At 38.7% G+C, this 19,285-nt stretch overlaps 1 protein-coding gene across 6 annotated transcripts in view; it reads right to left on the bottom strand.

The window, feature by feature from the left end:
• PARG (poly(ADP-ribose) glycohydrolase) overlaps positions 1-19,285 on the bottom strand; it is a 134,919-nt gene that overhangs the window by 2,097 nt on the left and 113,537 nt on the right. For all 6 annotated transcript variants that reach the window (XM_015147033.3, XM_015147031.3, XM_015147034.3 and 3 more), the window contains one exon: positions 12,750-12,855. In XM_015147033.3, the coding sequence (XP_015002519.3) occupies positions 12,750-12,855 (106 nt within the window). The remainder of the gene's footprint in view (positions 1-12,749; positions 12,856-19,285) is intronic.

Raw genomic sequence — 19,285 nt, 5'->3', positions numbered from 1 at the left:
CCTAGATTAAAGATTTATAAATCTAGTATACATGATATTAGAAATGGGGAACACAAGGCTGGGCACGGTGGCTCACACCTGTAATCCCAGCACTTTGGGAGGCTGAGGCGGGCAAATCACCTGAGGTCAGGGGTTTGAGACCAGCCTGGCCAACATGGTGAGACCCTGTCTCTACTAAAAATACAAAAAAAAAAAAAAAATTTAGCCGGGCATGGTGACGGTTGCCTGTAATCCCAGCTACTTGGGAGGCTGAGGCAGGAGAATCGCTTGAACCTGGGAGGCGGAGGTTGCAGTGAGCCGAGATCGCGCCATTGCCCTCCAGCCTGGGTGACAGAGCAAGACTCCGTCTCAAAAAAAAAAAAAAAAAAAAAAAAAAAAAAGAAAAGAAAAGAAAATAAATAAAAAGAAATGGGGAACACAAGATGGACATAAATCATCTAGTTGTGTGGCTTTTCAGATATGCTGCCAAGAGTATCATCAAACTATAGAATTCCAACACAGGCATCTTTGCTGAACCACAAATAATGGAAGCCACAAACCATGGGACTAAGGTGGTATTTATATTCGCTTCTATTATATCTGGAACTAAAATTTTTGTGTTTGCTTACTTGATATAATTGCTGTGTCTTATCACACAGCCACTGGTCTTTTGTATAGGCACATTTGGGAGGTTCTAATGCTCTCCTTAATCCCACAGCAGGAGTTCTCAAAATGGGCTGGGGAGCACACCTGCATCCCTCCTGTACTCTGACCTCCACTGGTCACTGCAGCACGGGAGGCAGAGTTCCTGAAAACACTGGAAAGTCACTCTCTGGTGTACTATAAGAATGAAAAAACAATCGAGATCTACTATCTCCAGGAATCAAAGTTACAAATCACTGAGCCTGAAGTATGTTTCCGAAAATTTAGTTACCTTACAATCTCAGTAGATAGGGTTTATTTTAAATAACCATAAAATTGAATATAGTTACGATAAATGCCCTTTTGCTAGTTATAGATCTCTTACTTCATAAAAGGGAAGATGGGAATCAAATTAAAACATTAAAGAGGGTATATATATTTTTTGAGATGGAGTCTTGCTCTGTCACCCACGCTGGAATGTAGTGGTGTGATCTCGGCTCACTGCAACCTCTGCCTCCCGGATTCAAGAGATTCTCCTGCCTCAGCCTCCCAAGTAGCTGGGATTACAGGAGCCTGCCACCATACCTGGCTAATTTCTATATTTTTAGTAAAGATAGAATTTTTTCTCTTTAGAAAACGGTTTCACCATATTGGCCAGGCTGGTCTTGAACTCCTGACCTCAAGCAATCTGCCCATCTCAGCCTCCCAAAGTGTGCGGATTACAGGCGTGAGCCAATGTGTCTGGCCAAAGAGGGTATCTTTTTATAGTTTTGATTTTTTAGAGCATGTTAATATTCTACATATTTACAAATTAAAATTAAAATACTAAGAATAGGAATGGGGAGAAACCTGTAACTGAAGGTAAATTAAAACAAATGAGCGTAATTTTAGTTCAAATAAATAACATAACTAAACTGAAGGGAAACGAAGAAAAGGAAGAAAGAAAAAACCCAACAACTTATGAAGACAATATATGACTTACATAAGTCCGTAAGACCATAATATATGGTCTTAGGCCAGGAAGAGAGAACTGCAAACGAATTCCTAACTCTTTTTACAAGGTTTGCTTACCATACTAATGGAGGTGAAGCAACTCCGAAACTATTTTGAACTGTATTAGAGGAATGAGCAAATGAATAAATGTGTTGATGCTGCTGGGAACTGGGGTCTCACTATGGAAGAAGAGACACACAAACATGGAATGGAGGAAGACAAAAAAGAACTGTGTGGAGATGGACCGAAATGGAAGGCACTGGTGTATACTCGTGATGTCGAAAATATGTGTATCTGTGTGTGTGTGTGTGTATGTGTACATATACATTTCCTAGCTCTATCTGCCAAAAGGGTCAAAAGGGAGACACCATAGTAGCAATGACCACACTCAGCGCCCAGATCTTGGTCTCTACTATCATTCCCCCTAAATGGAACTAGATTCCTCAAGAAATGCTTAATGCTATAGTTTGGACAAGAAAGGTACAAGATGATCTCAAAATATTTTGTTATACCAGAAAGTAAAGAAATGCTCAAATGGATAAAACGAAACAAAAAACAGAAGGGCCAGCTCTTGCCCACAGGAGAAAGCCAAAGACTAACTGTTAAGTGTGGAGGGGGAGGAACATCCTTTCTTTGCAACCACTGTGGTAAAGGTCAGGCAAGAATCATTAACATATGCTAAATCTAGGGAAAATTTTGCCTTTGTCTTCCTACAGATTGCTTATTAGTTACAAGGGAGGAAAAAACCCCTCAACTCTGCAGTGGGGAAACTGGGCAACACCCTGACACGGTGATCAAAATTAAGATCCCCAGTAGTGTCAGATGGCCATCAAGTGCCTCTTGACAGTGTCACTGACGCAGCATTCTGACGGAGAATGCATAACCTTAACCTCATCACAAGGAAACAGCAGACAAACTCAAAGAACACTGTATTCTTTAAACACATCAATGTCATAAGAGACAAAGAAAGGCTGTGGAAATATTCTCGATTCAAAAGGAGGCTAACAAACATGACAACTAAATGCAGTAGCTGACCCTGGACCCTGCGCTAGAGGGAAAAAGGCTAGAAAGGGCTTTATTAGGTCATCTGACAAAATGGGAATATAGATGAAAGAGTAAATAAGGTATCAGTGTACATTTATGAATTTAATAACTATAATGTGTTTAAGAGAATATTTTATCCTTAGGAAATACACATTGAAGTATTTAGAAAAGAGGGCATAGTATATGTAAGTTAGGCTCAAATTATTCAGAAAAAAATTGTGTGCAGGTGTATACATATATATGCATACATAAAGGTATTTTTATTTTTATAAATTTGAAATTATTTAAACAGACAGTTTTTAAAATTACATGCGAAGAAAAAATTTTAAGTTGAACCAGTAAAATTTGATATAGTTGAGTATTTCCCAGATTTGGGAAAGAATCTATGACATTATAATATATGTAAGATTCTAAAATACCATCAAAGTATGTCCTAATTTCCAAACTAATATTTATTGAGTATCCACAACATGGGAGGTGCCATAACTATGCCTCATTAATCTCAGAGTATTGAAAGTAATTAACTTCAAAATAGAGATAAGTTTTAATTAAAACTGCTCAACCAACTTATGCATACATTAAAGCTTCAATACACCCTATTTCAAAAGGTTCCTAATTGACCTAAACTACACATAAAAATGGGAACTAATGAATCATCATCTTTCTTGACCAAAAAGTACCACTGCTTACCTTTTAGTGAAAATGAAAATTTAGCTTTAAGTATTTACTGTTAAAAAAGACAGAGACCCAAAGAAGAGTCTTTTTCATCCTATTTCCTACTAGATCTCTAGTCATTTGCCATTTGTGAAAATGAAGTATTAATAAAAACATTTAAAATTTATCTCTTTATAGAATTTATTTTATATTAAGAGAAAATCAAAAAGTAAAACCAATTCATATTACATTCTTGATTTCACACCCATTTCTTTTTTTTTTTTTTTTTGAGACGGAGTCTTGCTCTGTAGCCCGGGCTGGAGTGCAGTGGCCAGATCTCAGCTCACTGCAAGCTCCGCCTCCCGGGTTTACGCCATTCTCCTGCCTCAGCCTCCGGAGTAGCTGGGACTACAGGCGCCCGCCACCTCGCCCGGCTAGTTTTTTGTATTTTTAGTAGAGACGGGGTTTCACCGTGTTAGCCAGGATGGTCTCGATCTCCTGACCTCGTGATCCGCCCGTCTCGGCCTCCCAAAGTGCTGGGATTACAGGCTTGAGCCACCGCGCCCGGCCACACACCCATTTCTATTTGAGTACATATTGTACCATAAGCATGTGTTAGACTAGTCAGGACAGGGAGGCAGGAGATCCAAGTTCTATCCTCAGCCTTCTGCCAGATATCTAGCTCTGTGACTTTAGCCAGTTACTCTCTGGGCCTCATTTTTCTCAATTACACAATGGAGTTAAATCAGATGCTCCCTGAAGATTCTTTCAGAGTTCAGAAATTCATAACGACCGTTATGATTGTTTTCCCTCCATTGGATGCTAGACTATAAATACATAAATGAAATTTCCAGAAAGATAATCTCGATCCTAGATACATCAGTAAACACTGACAAAAGTTTATTTTAAAACATCACTGTCTTGAGGCCTTCCTGTCTACAACACCCCCAAGATCTTTGCAAATTTACACAATTATGCTTCATGATTTAAGTGAACTCTCTTGCATCAAAAGTTAGATGAGAATAAATTACAAGTCTATTAGAGTATGTGGACTGATTCCAAGTATGATATAAAGACATCAAATTCTAACTTAAAGCACAACTACGTGCCAAAATAATCACTTAAATTAACCTGCAGGGAGTTTGGTTTTAATTTTCTTTTTGGCATCAATGTTAAGCTATGAAAAAATATAAATAAATATGAGTAACATAAAAAGCAATTCATAGTGTCCTGTTGCAACAAATGGACCAAGCACAAAATGGGTAAGATGATTGATACTCACACCACAGGTGTGGTGTGAGGCCACCAGCATGTAATATTGGTAATGACTGCTAACACTGGGCTCTTACAGCACACTGAACACTGTTCTAGGAGCTTTACAAACACTACCTCATGATTCCTTACAAAAACTCAACAAGGTAATTATTACTTCCATATTGAAAATAAAGAAATTTAGGCACCAAAAGATTACATAATTTGTCTCAGGTCACACAGCCAGAAAGTGGTGGAGCTGACTGGAACACCAACTCAAGAACACATGCCCTCACCCACTGCTTCTGGGCTGCTATGGCAATCCATGCTGGTCAACTCCAAGCAGACCTTACCACATGCCAGCCAGAGCAATGTCTTTACATTGTTTATTCAAACGATTTAAATGCATGCTGTCAAGGAGGCCAAAATAGTAGATTTGAAAGTACTACGCACGTCCTTCTACTGAGCTTACTTGGTGAGATCTCACACTTTGGGTACCCTGAGAGCTCAGCTTTGCTCACCAGTCCCAAAAGCATTTCACTTCTTGTTTCTACCACATAGCACTCTTTGAGGCCAACTCTTATTCTCCAATTAGTCTTGTCCTCTGGCTACTGTTTTAAATCTTGACACTCCCTCCCTCCTTTTCCACTATGGATGTTACTAGTGGCTCAATCTTTGGTCCTTTCACCTACTTTAAACACACTCTCTCTTCAAGAATGCAGCCACCATTTCTAGAATGGCAACTCCCAAATCTAGATCCAGATCCAGAGCTTGCAGCCAATACAGATGAAATAACAAAAGCACACAAGGGCTTCAATCCTGGTTTGAATCCTGGCACTACCACTTGCTATCTGTATGACTCAAGGCTAATTTACCTCTCGATGCCTCAGTTGTTACCCCTATACAGACAAAAAAGAAAACTTACCTAAATAGGCTGTTGTGTGCTAATACAGGTAAAGAATATATTTAGTACAATTCCTAGAACATAGTATGCACTCAATATGTTCTCAACTGATAACAACAATAGTAATGAACACATATTGGTTTTTGAGGAAGACGGGGCCAAGTTTGAATGTTGGTTCTGACACTTGCTAGCTGCTCTCTTGGGACAGGTTTATTAGCTATCTATAAACCTTGGTTTCTCATTCTTAAAAGTGGGGCAACAATGGAAGGGTAACTGTGCAAACCATATGAGAAAATGCAGTGATTGTTAAACCTGGCTGATCCCAGCTGAGGACAGTTAAAAAAAATTCCTAAAGCCATTTTCCAAGTCCACTAACTCAGCAGTATCTGAGGTGCTGACACAAGTTGAGTATCCCTCATCTGAAATGCTTGGGACCAGATTGGTTTTGGATTTGTTTTTTTGGTAATATCTGCAATATCAGTTGAGCATCGAAATCTGAAAATCTGAAATTGAAATGCTCCAAAGAGCATTATCTTTGAGCATCATGCACTCAAAAACTTTTGGTGAATTTTGGAGCATTTTGAATTTTGGATTTTCAGATTTGGGATACTCAACCTGTAAGAAATACATACTTGCTCCAGACACCTTTGAATACACATTATCATGCAAGACCCTATTCTCAGCACTGGGGCCACAAAAAAGGATAACACAGAAATGTTAAGAAAGTAATCTTCCTGAGCAAGGCTGGGAGAGACCAAGACAGAGTGATCTGTTCTGGCAGAAGAAAGCAAAGTGAGGAGGAGCCTATGGTAGACAAACTGAGGTGACCTGATCCAATGCTCTATACTCCTACCTTCCATTTTTGGTTGGAAGTCACCCCTTCCCCAACTCCATAACCACACTTCCTATAAAGCTCAGTCAAAGGGCTAGTGTAGGCCAACCATAGCATGGCAGAAAATGACATCAGTACCGTCTAGATTCCTTTTCTAGAGAAATCGTCTTTCTGGAGTTTATCTTGATTCCAAAATTACAAAATAACTAGTAATATTAGTATTTAAGTTTGATATAAATAAATGGACATAAGGTCTGAAAGAAATTTATAAAAAGTTTTTATATCTCAGAAACATTTCACTTAATATACATAAGTCATGGAAATAAATTAGAAATCCTTTAAATCTCATTAGGGGATGTATCTTGTGTTTCTTGATTCCTTGGCTCTAACAACTTGGTTCAAGGGATGAGAAGTAATCCCAGTTGGTCAAATTAGAGTATTTTTGTGGCATTTTAAAACTAAAGGGTCCTCCTTTCTTCTTGGGTCACTCAACTGCAGGGTTGCAAGACTAGAATTATTTGGTCCTGGTTACTGCCACTCAGAGATAATCTGAAGGAGACAGATGAAGATGAGGCCATTATATCGAAAGAAGCAGGCAGGAGAGGAATGAACACCAACAGAGGGAGAGCCTGATTCTAGGATGGATTCATACTTGAGGTCAACTCTACCCTGCTTTGCTCAGCCACGTCAAGCAACAGTACCCTTTTAGGTGGAAGGCATAAGCTACATTAGTGTCTCTTTCAACCAAAAGAATCCTAATACAGAACTTTTTTGGTGGAAGGGAATGAGGGTCTTTATGGAGTAGTTACCACTGGAGTAGAACCTTAGAAGGGACAGAAGTAATTAGCCAGGTACAGACAGACAGTTACAGAAAAATGTGCAAAGCCTAAGATTAATTAAAGGCACACAGAAGCCACTGAATAAATTTATTAAATAGAAATTCATTGAGCGTATTTTATTTGCAAGTCACTTTTAGGTACTGAAGGTAGGGAATGGGGATAGAAAAGAAAATGCAAAAAATGCAACAAGATACCTTTTAATGATAGTAAACTGGCAATGGCATACTTGTTTACAGGTCAGGTAACATATACAGGGGAGTCCAAGGGAGAGAATACAGTCATGGGTTCTCAGTTTCTGTTTCTGATTGGGCCAGTAAAGCCCTTTCCTCATCCCTCTTTTCCGCTTATCGCTAGAGAGAGAAACTAAAAACTACAGCTTCAGGCTACTAAGCACCTAAAACAAAACAAAACAGAACAAAAACAACAAAGAAATAAGGCAAGCTGGACAAACTTATAAGTAAACACCAAAGGAAATGCTGGGAGAAATTTACAAAAACACAACAGAAGAAGGAAAGTTAAAGAAGAACTCAGTTCCTTCACAAAATAAGCAAGTAAAGTCAGAAGGATAGAGTCTGACCTAAAAGGTATAGAATCTTACAGCAAAACAGTAAGTCTTATACCTTTCAGAGACACCTTTCCAAGTGTCAACATGTCTGCAATAACTGACTATGTTAGGTCATAAAGAGAAGTTCGAGAAACTCCAAAAAGCAGAAATAGTATTATCTACATTCTTTGATTACAATGCAATAAAATTAGACAAGAGATAAAAGCAAAATTTTTAACAAACTAACCATTAAGAAAATTTTAAGTTATCTCCTAAAATTCTCATGGGTGCCTCGGGTCTGGTGGTACATTTGAGGCAGAAGCCCTCCCATGCAAACATCTCTGCTGAGACGAGATGTAGAAAGTTAAAAAACTCCAACCATGAGAAAAGGCCAAAATTGTAACTTTTTCTGAGTTTATAGGAGAGCTGAGTTTTTGAGGCAACCAAAGGGTGACAAACCCCTCTGAGAAGATAAAATACATGAACTGTTTTATTTTTGAAAGTAACAGGAGAAAGAGGTGGTCACCACACAAACGGGTAGGAATAAATCAGCTAAAACTTCAATGAAATGTTAAAAGCCAAGTATGAACTAGGGGGTCACTTTGGAACAGTTAGGAACACCAGAAATAAGTAGAGCTTGCACTGGCTCAAAAGCTTTCACATGCACTTCCACAAGGTGCTCAGAAAGATGCAGGTCAGGCAGGAGGCCACAGGGAGCCCCTTCGGTGGCACAGGCACGCAGGAGGCCACTGGCTGCTGCTGGAGCCAGGTCCAAAGCCCCTCCATTTCCCCCTAGTCCTTTCTCTCCTAGCCTCTGGCTCCTAAGGCCACTGGCTGCCTGAGGAAGAAGGTTGTTAGTAAACTGTCTATTGAATGAACTAATATATTTAAAATGTTCTCGTAACAGTTGTCAAAGTAATGTATAATTAAAGTAGTTCAAAACTAATTGTGAGGCTGGGCATGGCAGCGCATGCCTGCAGTCCCAGCTACTTGGGAGGCTGAAGCAGGAGGATCCCTTGAGCCCAGGAGGTCGAGGCTGCAGTGAGCTATGATCACTTCATTGCACCCTAGCCTGGGTGACACAATGAGACCCTGTATCTTACACAAACAAACAAATGAAGTGTGGTAAAACACAAAACTCATATACAATTAAGTAACAAGCATATTAAAAATATTTTGCTGGCCAGGTGCAATGGCTCATGCCTGTAATCCCAGCACTTTGGAAGCTGAGGCGGGTGAATCATGAGTTCAGGAGTCTGAGACCAGCCTGGCCAACATGGTGAAACCCCATCTCTACTAAAAATACAAAAAATTAGCTGGGCGTGGTGGCAGGCGCCTGTAATCCCAGCTACTCAGGAGGCTGAGGCAGACCTGCTTGAATCCAGGAGGTGGAGGCTGCAGTGAGCCGAGATAGCGCCACTGCACTCCAGCCCGGGTGACAGTGCAAGACTCCGTCTCAAAATAAAAAAAAATTTTTTTGCCTTCTTTCTTTTATAATTTTCTTTTTTTGTAAGAGATGTGGTCTTACTATGTTGCCCAGGCTGACAGTGAACTTCAGGGCTTGAGCATTCCTCCCACCTCAGCCTCCTCAGTAGCTGGGACTATAGGCACAAACCATCGTGCTCAGCTTAGCCTTATTTCTATTAACAATTAAAGAAATACAAGTTTAAGGATTTATACCTGCCCATGTTACCCACCATGAACGTTTTTGTAAGACTTTTTGTTACAAAAACAATATATGCTCACAATAAAAAAGATGCAGATTAAAAATAAAGTATAAAACATCACTGACCAGGTGTGGTGGCTCACAAGTATAATCACAACAGTTTGGGAGGTCAAGGTAGGAGGATCCCTTGAGCTCAGGAGTTTAAGACCAGCCTGGGCAACATAGTGAAACCCCATCTCTACTAAAAATAAAAAATGAAAAAACCCCAACAAAACAAAACAAAAAGTGTCACCCACTACAGACGAACCATAGTTAATCTCGGCACATAAACAGATAAACATAGAGAACCTCAAATTTGTGTGTGATATTTTATATCCATAATTTAATTTTAAAATGGTTTATATGGCATACATTGTGTATTTCTCCCATTTGTCGATATTCCAAAACCATCTTTCCCTGTCAACAGATACATTTCTATAATGGTTTTTAAAGGAAGCATAATATTTTATTGTATAAATGTACCATAATTTCTTTTTTTTTAGCATCATAGTTTTAGTAACCAATTCCCCACTGAAGGACATTATGACTCATTCTAAATTTTTAATGAGTATTTAGGCTAATGAAGGGGAGGGAAATGTCACAGTTACTCCAAAATTTAAATCTCAATGGTTGAGGAAACGAATTATATAATGGAAATCTTTGACTACTATGCTTGATAGGCACCAGAGCAGGCACAGCTGCAGTCTGAAAGGCTTTTAAGCCAGAAAAAAAGAAAAAAGGAAAAGAAGTGAACACATTTATAAAGCTTTCCAAACTGTCTATCACAAATGACCATGGCTTACTGCAGACCTAGCTTCTGGATTGATGACTTGAATCTAGTCATTCATTTTACTTAAGAGAAAGACAGGAAAAAAGTGTCTGTCTTAAGATCAATAAGCCCAGACTGAAAAACAGGTTTCCTCAAACACTGAAAATAGTACCATGCAGTTTTTGTCTTAGAATTTGAAGAAAATATAGGCGAAAGTCTTTAGCATAAAGGGACAGGAAAGATCTTTACAAGCACACCACAAAAATGTGAACACATAAAAGCTAACTCAGTAACTTCAGCCTAATCAGTTGAAATAAATGAAGCAGAAAAATGTTTGTAACATATAACAGTTAAACAATTAATATGTTTTAACATACAAAGAGTTATTATTAGCTAGTGATAAAATCAAACTACTCCCAAAGAGATGAATGGGCAGAAGGCATGAAAAAGCAATTCACAAAACAAACAAATGGCCAATAAACATGAAAACTGTTACCCCTCAAAGAAATGAAAAAGAATGACAAAGTCCTGTCGTGGTGATGCTGTTCATGTGAGGAAGACAACGGGAATTGATATCACCTTTCAGAGTGCAATCTACAAGGATCAAAATGAAGTATACATATTCTTTGAGTCATTAATCTCACCTCTAGGAATTTACCTTAATTACACATTTTATATATATATATAATTGTACTACACACTGTAGTACTGCTTATAATATAATGAAAACAAACTGTGAATGGAGAATCTGTGAAATAAATTATGATACATATATGCATACAACAGAATACTGTGTAGCCACTAACAAATGCTGAGTACTCAGTAGATCTACGTTTGTTAGATGGATAGTTGAAAACTATCCATGAGACTGCAGACTTTCTAAGAGGAGGCTGTAGAATAGAATAGAGGCTGTCACCTCATCAACAGTTACACAGATTGCCACAGAGATGACCTGAAGGATGGCCACCAAATGCTGACAGTGAATTCTGGTGATTTTTATACACTTCATGGTATTTTTCTGGATTTAAAAGAAATAATAAATGTGTCATTTTTATAAAAATATTAAGAAGCATTTTACTGATGAGGGGAAAGGCAGTTACATTATGACAGACTCAAGCATTCCCAAAGAGATGAATTTTATCTAAATATAGTTTGGCTATTAAGGCCAGCTGGCTGTTTTATGTCTGCTTTACTTTGTTAACTGTGGTATAACAAAGAATTTTTCTGGCGTGCCATCTTGGGTTCCTGGTAGAAGCTTCAAAAACCCTTGGAATTTCCTGAGTGCTGGTGCTTTTGTTCTGCTAATCAGGTGATTCACATTGCACTCCTGGGAGTCAGGGGAGGGCAGAGACCGAGCTCAATCATGTGGCCAATGATTTAATCAATCATGCCTACAGAATGAGACTTCAATGAAATCTTTGGTCACCAAAGGTCAGTGCAGCCTCCTGACTGGTGTACAGACTGATGTGCCGGGAGAGTGGGGTGCCCTGACACTAAGGGGAAGGGTTGTAGAAGCTCTGCTTTCCCTTCTAGGCTTCGCTTTATGTGTTTCCTTTATAATAAAACTGTCATGGTAAGGACAGGACTTTTTTCTGAGTTCTGTGAGTCCTTCTAGTGACTTATCAAACCTGAGGTGGGGACATGGGAACCTCCTGGAACAGCAACCAGCTGGACAGAAATGTGAGTGGCCTGGGAATCCCCCTGAAACTTGTGGATGGAGTCTGAAGTGGGGGCAATCTTGTGGACTCTGTCCTCAATAGGCAAGATCTGCAATTACTCCAGGTAGTTGGTGTCATTTGCAATGCAGTACATCCAGGTGGTGTCAGATCAGTTGGGATGAAATGGAAAAGTAATCATCCTAAGTAATGATATAGTATTATTTTCTGTAACTGATACTTCGAAAAAATGTCAATGTAATAAATGGCCAATAGCTTTGTTGATCGGGTTTTGTGAATTTCCTACCACAAACAATAACACATAAGAAATGTTTCTGCTTCTTGGACATCCAGATGCCTCCTATCTGTGTCATTCATGCAACTCTCCCAGGCTGTGCTCCCACAGCCCCGTGGGCCTCCACTACAGCACTCATTCCCATGTACTGCATCGGTCTCATACTGCCTCTCTCTCATATGCTGGACTGTGAATTCCAAAGCAGGCATCACATCTTCTCCATCTTTGTATTCTCAGAGCCTACCACTGTGCCTAGAAAGTGGCAGAGGTGCTATTAAGTTTGGTGGATGAATGAGTCAATGAAATAACTGTCCATAAAAATCACTCCAGTGAAGGGAAGTGCTTGAGTGCAAGCTCAGGTTTGAAACTTCACAGTCATTATATGCTTTTCTCCCCCTGCCAACCTTTCAATATTCAATGAAATACTGTGTCCTGGGAGATCAAAGTGATAAGCAACCTTTGCAGGAAAATGATAAATTAAAATAAGAATTACTTTAAACATAATAGGAAAAAAGAAAATAGTGTTAAATATTCCTTTTCCTTTTCTCTTAGATTTTTGTGGTCTCATGACAGGACATTAGCAATCTGGCTTTAACGTTTTTTCGTGGTCAGAATGCTTTTATCCTTCTCTACAACAACTTACCTTTTAACCTGGCATCACCCCCAAAGGCACCACAGCCCCAGTTTCCTGTGGCCACTGCAGAAAGATTCTCTGAAGAAATTCCAGGACGGAGAAATCCACAGTAAGCCTGCAGGATAAAAGAAATATCAAAGCCTGTGAGTGCCTAGACACTAACAGTGTTTCTGACTAATGTACTAGGATCGGTGTCCAGTATTAAGCTTATGTTCAACTTCTCATTTTTTTTTCCCCATAGGGGCCAAAATAGAGGGAAAAACAAAGAAGGAAGAAGGGAGAGAAAAACCTGGGATTATGCAAGGAAGAGACTAAGAAATGATAAATTCTAATATTTATTTGTTTGAATGCTAAGCAAATAAAATCCCTTAAACTAATACAGGTCCCAATTTCTTTTTCCACTTCAAACAAACAGAAATGAAAATAGCAGAGATATTTCAAGAACTAATAGGATCCCAATTATAAACTACTAGGAAAAACCACCAAAAAAGAAAGGCACTTGTTAGAACAGTTTTCTTTTTGTTTGAAGGCTTTAATCACTATTCTTTTCATCAGGCAAAGGATCACTATTATGCCTCCTCAGCATTCTCTCTCTGAGTTATGGAGACTAGATTAATAAATGTGCTTCCTGCTACTGAAATACGTAACAAAGAGCAAGCAACTGTCTATAGAAGGGATTCCTACACCTGGTTATGAAATAACCTTTAAGATGCCTTTCGGCTCTAAGATTCTCTAGTTTCACAGCTCTGTTTTAAGCTAGAATATTTAAAAATTTGCCGGTAATCTGAGAAAAGTAAAATATATTCTGAGGATGCTGGCTAAGTATTAATTAAATGAACAGCTCATTTTCTATATGAGAAGACCATTGTGTAAGATCCCAGAGTTCCTGATTTCCACCTCTTTGCTGTCAACTAGTTGGTCTTTCTGCCTTCTTTCTACATTCTTATTTTCTGAAGTGATCAGACTATAACAGGTTTAATATAACAGCAAAGCAAAACTCCCCTGGGTTCTCAAGTTCCAAACAAAGCCTAAAATATAGCTTACATATAATAGCAAATACAATTAAAAGAATGATCTTGACAAATGTTCCCAGAGAAAAACCAAGGATAAAGAAAGATGCTTCTATGAAACCCACACATAGAAATATAGTAAATTGTTCTTTGAAGTTTTCACAAAGGTATAAAAATTTATTTTACAGACTGTCTCGATGGATTAACAAGGCTATTCCTTCCATACCCTCCTAGACTGTAAATCCTGACAGATATTAATTATAAGTTGGTACCAGATCATTATTCAACACTGTAGTACAGAGCTTACACAAGTACTCACAAATTACCTGCATAGTCAGACGCATGGAGCTTCTGAAAATCTCTTTCAGGTCAAAAAAATCTAAGAGCTACATTTGTTTTGAATAGGCTCTTGAAAGACAGTCTGTGTCATTATACCAACAAGGGAGAGAACAAACCCTCTGGAAGAATAAACATAACTTTGCCGCTTTGTTTCATGTCAGAATTTTCTAACACGCCTAGAGAGAAGGAGGCTTCCTCAGATTCCTAGTTCATTTCTGCGTTTTATACTGTCAGGATGGTTTTAGTTTCTTTCTTACTGTTGTCTCTAAATAACTGGGTTAACTTTACTTCAATGTGCAAAAACAGCTTAGTGAAACTAAAGCCTAATGATTGAGAATTTGAAACATTTAAATTATTAGAAGCAAAATCTAGTATAAAATATTATCAAATTTTCCTGGAAAATTATCTATCTTGAAAAATGGCCATAAAAACAAACCATGAAACTGAAAATAAACCTCATTCAGTGTTTAGATCAAATTTTTAAAAGCTCATGGCTGTAACCCCAGCACTTTGGGAGGCTGAAGTGGGAGGATCGCTTGAGCTCTGGAGTTTTGAGACCAGCCTGGGCAATATGGCAAGACTTTGCCTCTACAAAACAAAAAAATTAGCCAGGTGTAGTGGCGCATGCCTGTGGTCTCACCTACTTGGGAGGCTGAAGTGGGAGGACTGCTTGAGCCCGGGAGGTCTAGGCTGCAGTGATGATGTCATGATGGCGCCACCACACTCCAGCCTGGGTGACAGTGAGACTCTATCCCCCATCCCTGCCACCAAAAAATATTAATCAGATAAAAATTAAATGATAAAATTACATAGAAATTAGAATAACTGGTTATAACGATTAAATACAAAATTATTTTATTCTGTTAAGAAGCAAGCATTTGTAAGGTCAAAAATAAGACAGCGGTAGTATGCTGCCCCAAGCCCTCTCTGGAAGGTCAGCCCAGGCTTCTCCCTTTTCTAGGAAGAAGGATACCTTAAGCGCTGGAGACCAGGGCAGAGCCTTGAATCAGGGCACCTTTCCTTTAATGAGTAGGAATTGAACTCCTTTGGTAAAGAAACAAAGCTCAGATAAGGATAGAGGCCTCAAAAGAGTTGCCAAGTTCTCACTCCATAGAGAAAGGCACTAGGAATTCTCAAGAGCTCTATACTGGCATATCTGTTTGTTTTCCCTCACCCAGAGCAAGAGTACTTGAGAAGACTGATCAGAGAGCTGCAAGGGTAAAAGAAAGCCAGCTTGAACTCTGGCCATACCCTGGCCTGATATTCTGCAATGACAGAGCAATTTATTTTTACTAATAAACAACTCAGAAGGGGGAAAAGAAAAAGGAAGCACTGAGACCTCAGGATAGTAAGCAGAAGATACCAATGAACAACCCTATCTTGGAATGAGTTTTGATGGGAAGGGAAGAAGACAGGGAACAGAAAGGTAATTTGGGAGTCCTGAAGGTCGCAAAGGGGTGTGTTGAGAAGCAAGATGAAAATATTGGTACCTAGAGTTAAAATCCAGAGACCAATCAGGAAATGGTAATGATAAAGATGTAGGAAAGAAGGAAAGAAAATGGAAAAGAGACCAAACAAAACTGGTATAAGAGTCTACAGGCCCAAAATGAGGCCCAGGAAATAAATGGTATCCAGGGGAATAGTCTGGCACAAATGTGCACACGCACACTTAAGTAAGATCTTTGGCTTCAGTATCAATTTTAGCAGGCCCAAGCAGATAGACAGTTACGTGCTGCATAGTGATGTTGCAGTCAACAATGAAGCACAAACACGATGATGGTCCCATAAGATTAAAATACCATATTTTCATAGTACCTGTCCTATGTTTAAGACACAAATACCTACCATTGCATCACAACTGCCTATAGTATTCAGTACAGTAACATACTCTACTGGTTTGCAGTCTAGGAGCAAGAGGCCATACCATCTAGCCTAGGTGAGTAGCAGGCTATACCACTTAGGTTGTGTAAGTACTCTGTGATATGTGCACAGTGACTGCTTCTCAGAACGTATCTCCATCTTTAAGTGATGCATGATTTTACTTAAAGATTTCTTTCATTATCATGTAAATACATTATTCTATTTGCTAGAATAATTTAATAATTATTGTTCCTAAAGAGTTGCTCATTTATATGAAATCAATCTACTATACTTCTTTAACTTAATACAGAGTAGATATTGATACTGATTTTCTGAGGTTTTTAGTATTCTGTGATTTCTTACGACTTTTTTTTTTGAGACGGAGTCTGGCTCTAATGCCCAGGTTGGGTACACTGGTATGATCCCAGCTCACTGCAACCTCCACCTCCCAGGTTCAAGTGATTCTCCTGTCTCAGCCTCCCGAGTAGCTGGGATTAGACTTTATCTCTAAAATAATTATAACATTAAAACATTGTTTTTGCTATTCTAAAATGCAAAATAAAATGAAAGAAGTATGCAGATCTTAGTTTCCTGATGTATAAAATCCAAGATTGGGATATGTATTTAATTGTTATTCTGATTCTATATGTTGGGAAACTTAAGGGAAAACCCACTACAAATGATACATTTGGAACATTCTTGAAAAGTAAAGTGACACATATTTTATGAAAAGATTATAAGTGCTCAGATGCTCAATTTCTTAGAAATATCAGCAGCAAATATTGACTGGTTTTGTTATCAAGCTTTGGTTTAATAACAGACCTATTCCAAATATAGTGGTGAATAATAACAAAAACATCAATAAACAGATCAATTTTTTAAAAAGGTAAATAGGGATGATTTCTATCTCTCCACCTTGTTCAACTTCAGATTTAGAAAGCTCCACAAAACATACTCATTACTTAATCCTACCTAAAATCCTACCTAACATGGCAAATACAACTTTTCACAGGTGGTTTCTTTCTTCTCTTGCAGCGCTATTTGCCACTTTTACAAGACGAAGTCATAAATCTTTCTAATCCTAAGATAATTCTCCTTTAGAATGACACCCAGCTGATCTCTCACAGGATTAAACATTGCTTCACAGTATCAGTCAGATAAAAGGAGACTGGTTCCCTCCTTTAAAAACCAACTCTACTTGCAGGTCATGAAGTGGGTCCAGTAAGACCGGCGGAGCCTGGACGGAGCAGACCTTTTCCAGAGGCCTGGAAAGCACTTTGTAGGATTGGCTTTTCAATTATTAACTGGTGAGTAATGCTTAAAAGTAGCAAACAGGTCCCCAGAGGTCAGAGATCCATACTGAATTCTGACGGTGAAAACTGGTCTTACTGCTTTTTCACTTAGAAAAATGTGGGTTTTTTCTTTTCCTCCTTTCTCTCTGGCATGTATACACACACAAGCAGAATTGTGCAAGTCATCTCTAAAGTGATTTCACACAGACTTCTGCTCTAAAACAGTTTGCAAAACATGAGATACAAAATATTAAACATTGTCTCCAAGTTGTGCTGTCAGTTTATGTGAGATTCCTGCTGCTCATAACCAAAATTCTTAAGTCAATTTTAATAGGTAAATGTAGTTAGTAAGGGACAAATGCTTTAATTTAGAAGGCCTAAAGTTGTTTGGATTAATTTCTAATTAAGTTGCCAATGATATTTAACAAAATCATTTACTGCTTTTTCCTTTTTCAGTGAAAGAATTAAAAACTAATTATTTGCTAAAAGAACACATTTTTTGGAATATATCAGTGAATAAAAGAACGCACATTTATCAGATGCCTTCCCATGTGCCAGGCTCTGAACTAGGTGCTTTCTCAAAGTTAGTCCAAGTGTTGATAGGCTCTATTACACTGGAGGTAGTTCCTTGTCTCACAGGAATTTGAAAAATAGCAGGGAACCCTCAAATTTCCTTGAAAAAGTGTATCAAACAGAAAAGCATATTGAGAAAAGCATTTAACAGGTACCTTGCTCATAGCAGAAGTTTATGACCACAAAAGAAGAGTGATTCAGGCATAAGCAGGTAGGAGACTATTCCAAAAGCAGAAACATTCTCAATGATTTAAGTTTGAACCATAAAAAGTCTAGAAGGTCAGACCTAGTTATAGTAGTCTCTATGTGGAGGACTTACATTTTTAAAAAATGATTTGGCTGGGCGCAATGCCTCATGCCTGTAATCCCAACACTTTGGGAGGCCGAAGTGCACAGATATCTGAGGTTGGGAGTTTGAGATGAGCCTGACCAAAGTGGAGAAACCCTGTCTCTATTAAACACACAAAAATAGCCGGGTGTGGTAGTGCATGCTTGTAATCCCAGCTACTCGGGAGGCTGAGGCAGGAGAATTGATTGAACCCGGGAGGCAGAGGTTGCAGTGAGCCGAGATCATGCTATTGCACTCCAGTCTGGGCAACAAGAGAAACTCCATCTCAAAAAAAAAAAAAAAAGACTTGAAGTCAGGGGAGCCTGGATTTGAGCTCTGGTTTGGTCACTGACCAGCTATGTGACCTGGCCTGCGACAAATTACTCAACTTCCTAAGAAGTGAGCTCACTATCTCTAAATTAGAGACAAGAAAAATAGTTATGCCTCCCTGAGTGGTTAGGACTAAATCAGACACTGCATTTAAAGTGCTAAGTAGAATGCCTCATACAGAGTAAGCAATCATTTACTATTGTTATCTGTATAATTTGAAAAAAAAAAAAATTCCACCTGCATTTGACTGAAAGGAATCTTTTATGAATTATAAACTAGACTTTATTGACATGAATAAGTGACATGAATAATTGCAGGTGGAAAATGAATGTACACCTGCATCACTATACATTAAAAATGAATCCCTCTGCTTCATATGGCTTCATCTGTCCCAAACTTGATTTGACACTCAACTTACTAGGCTTTATTGAGCACTCGAAGAGTATTTAGGAAATATATAACATTTTGTGATATATTGAGTGATTTAAGATAATGTACTTATGTAAATTCTAAAATGTTTACCTCGAAAACCTAAATTAACATTGTCTAAGATGTTATTTAGGCCAGGCGTGGTGGCTAATGCCTGTAATCCCAGCACTTTGGGAGACCGAGATGGGCGGATCACCTGAGGTCAGGAGTTGGAGACAAAACTGGCCAACGTGATGAAATTCCATCTCCATTAAAAATACAAAAATTAGCCTGGCGTGGTGGTGCGTGCCTCTGGTCCCAGCTACTTGGGAGGCTGAGGCAGGAGAATCACTTGTACCCGGGAGGCGGAGGTTGCAGTGAGCTGAGATCGTGCCATTGCACTCC

This window comes from Macaca mulatta, chromosome 9 (genome assembly GCF_049350105.2).
Source record: "Macaca mulatta isolate MMU2019108-1 chromosome 9, T2T-MMU8v2.0, whole genome shotgun sequence".
NCBI lineage: Eukaryota > Metazoa > Chordata > Mammalia > Primates > Cercopithecidae > Macaca > Macaca mulatta.
This window is presented reverse-complemented; position numbering and strand designations above follow the sequence as displayed.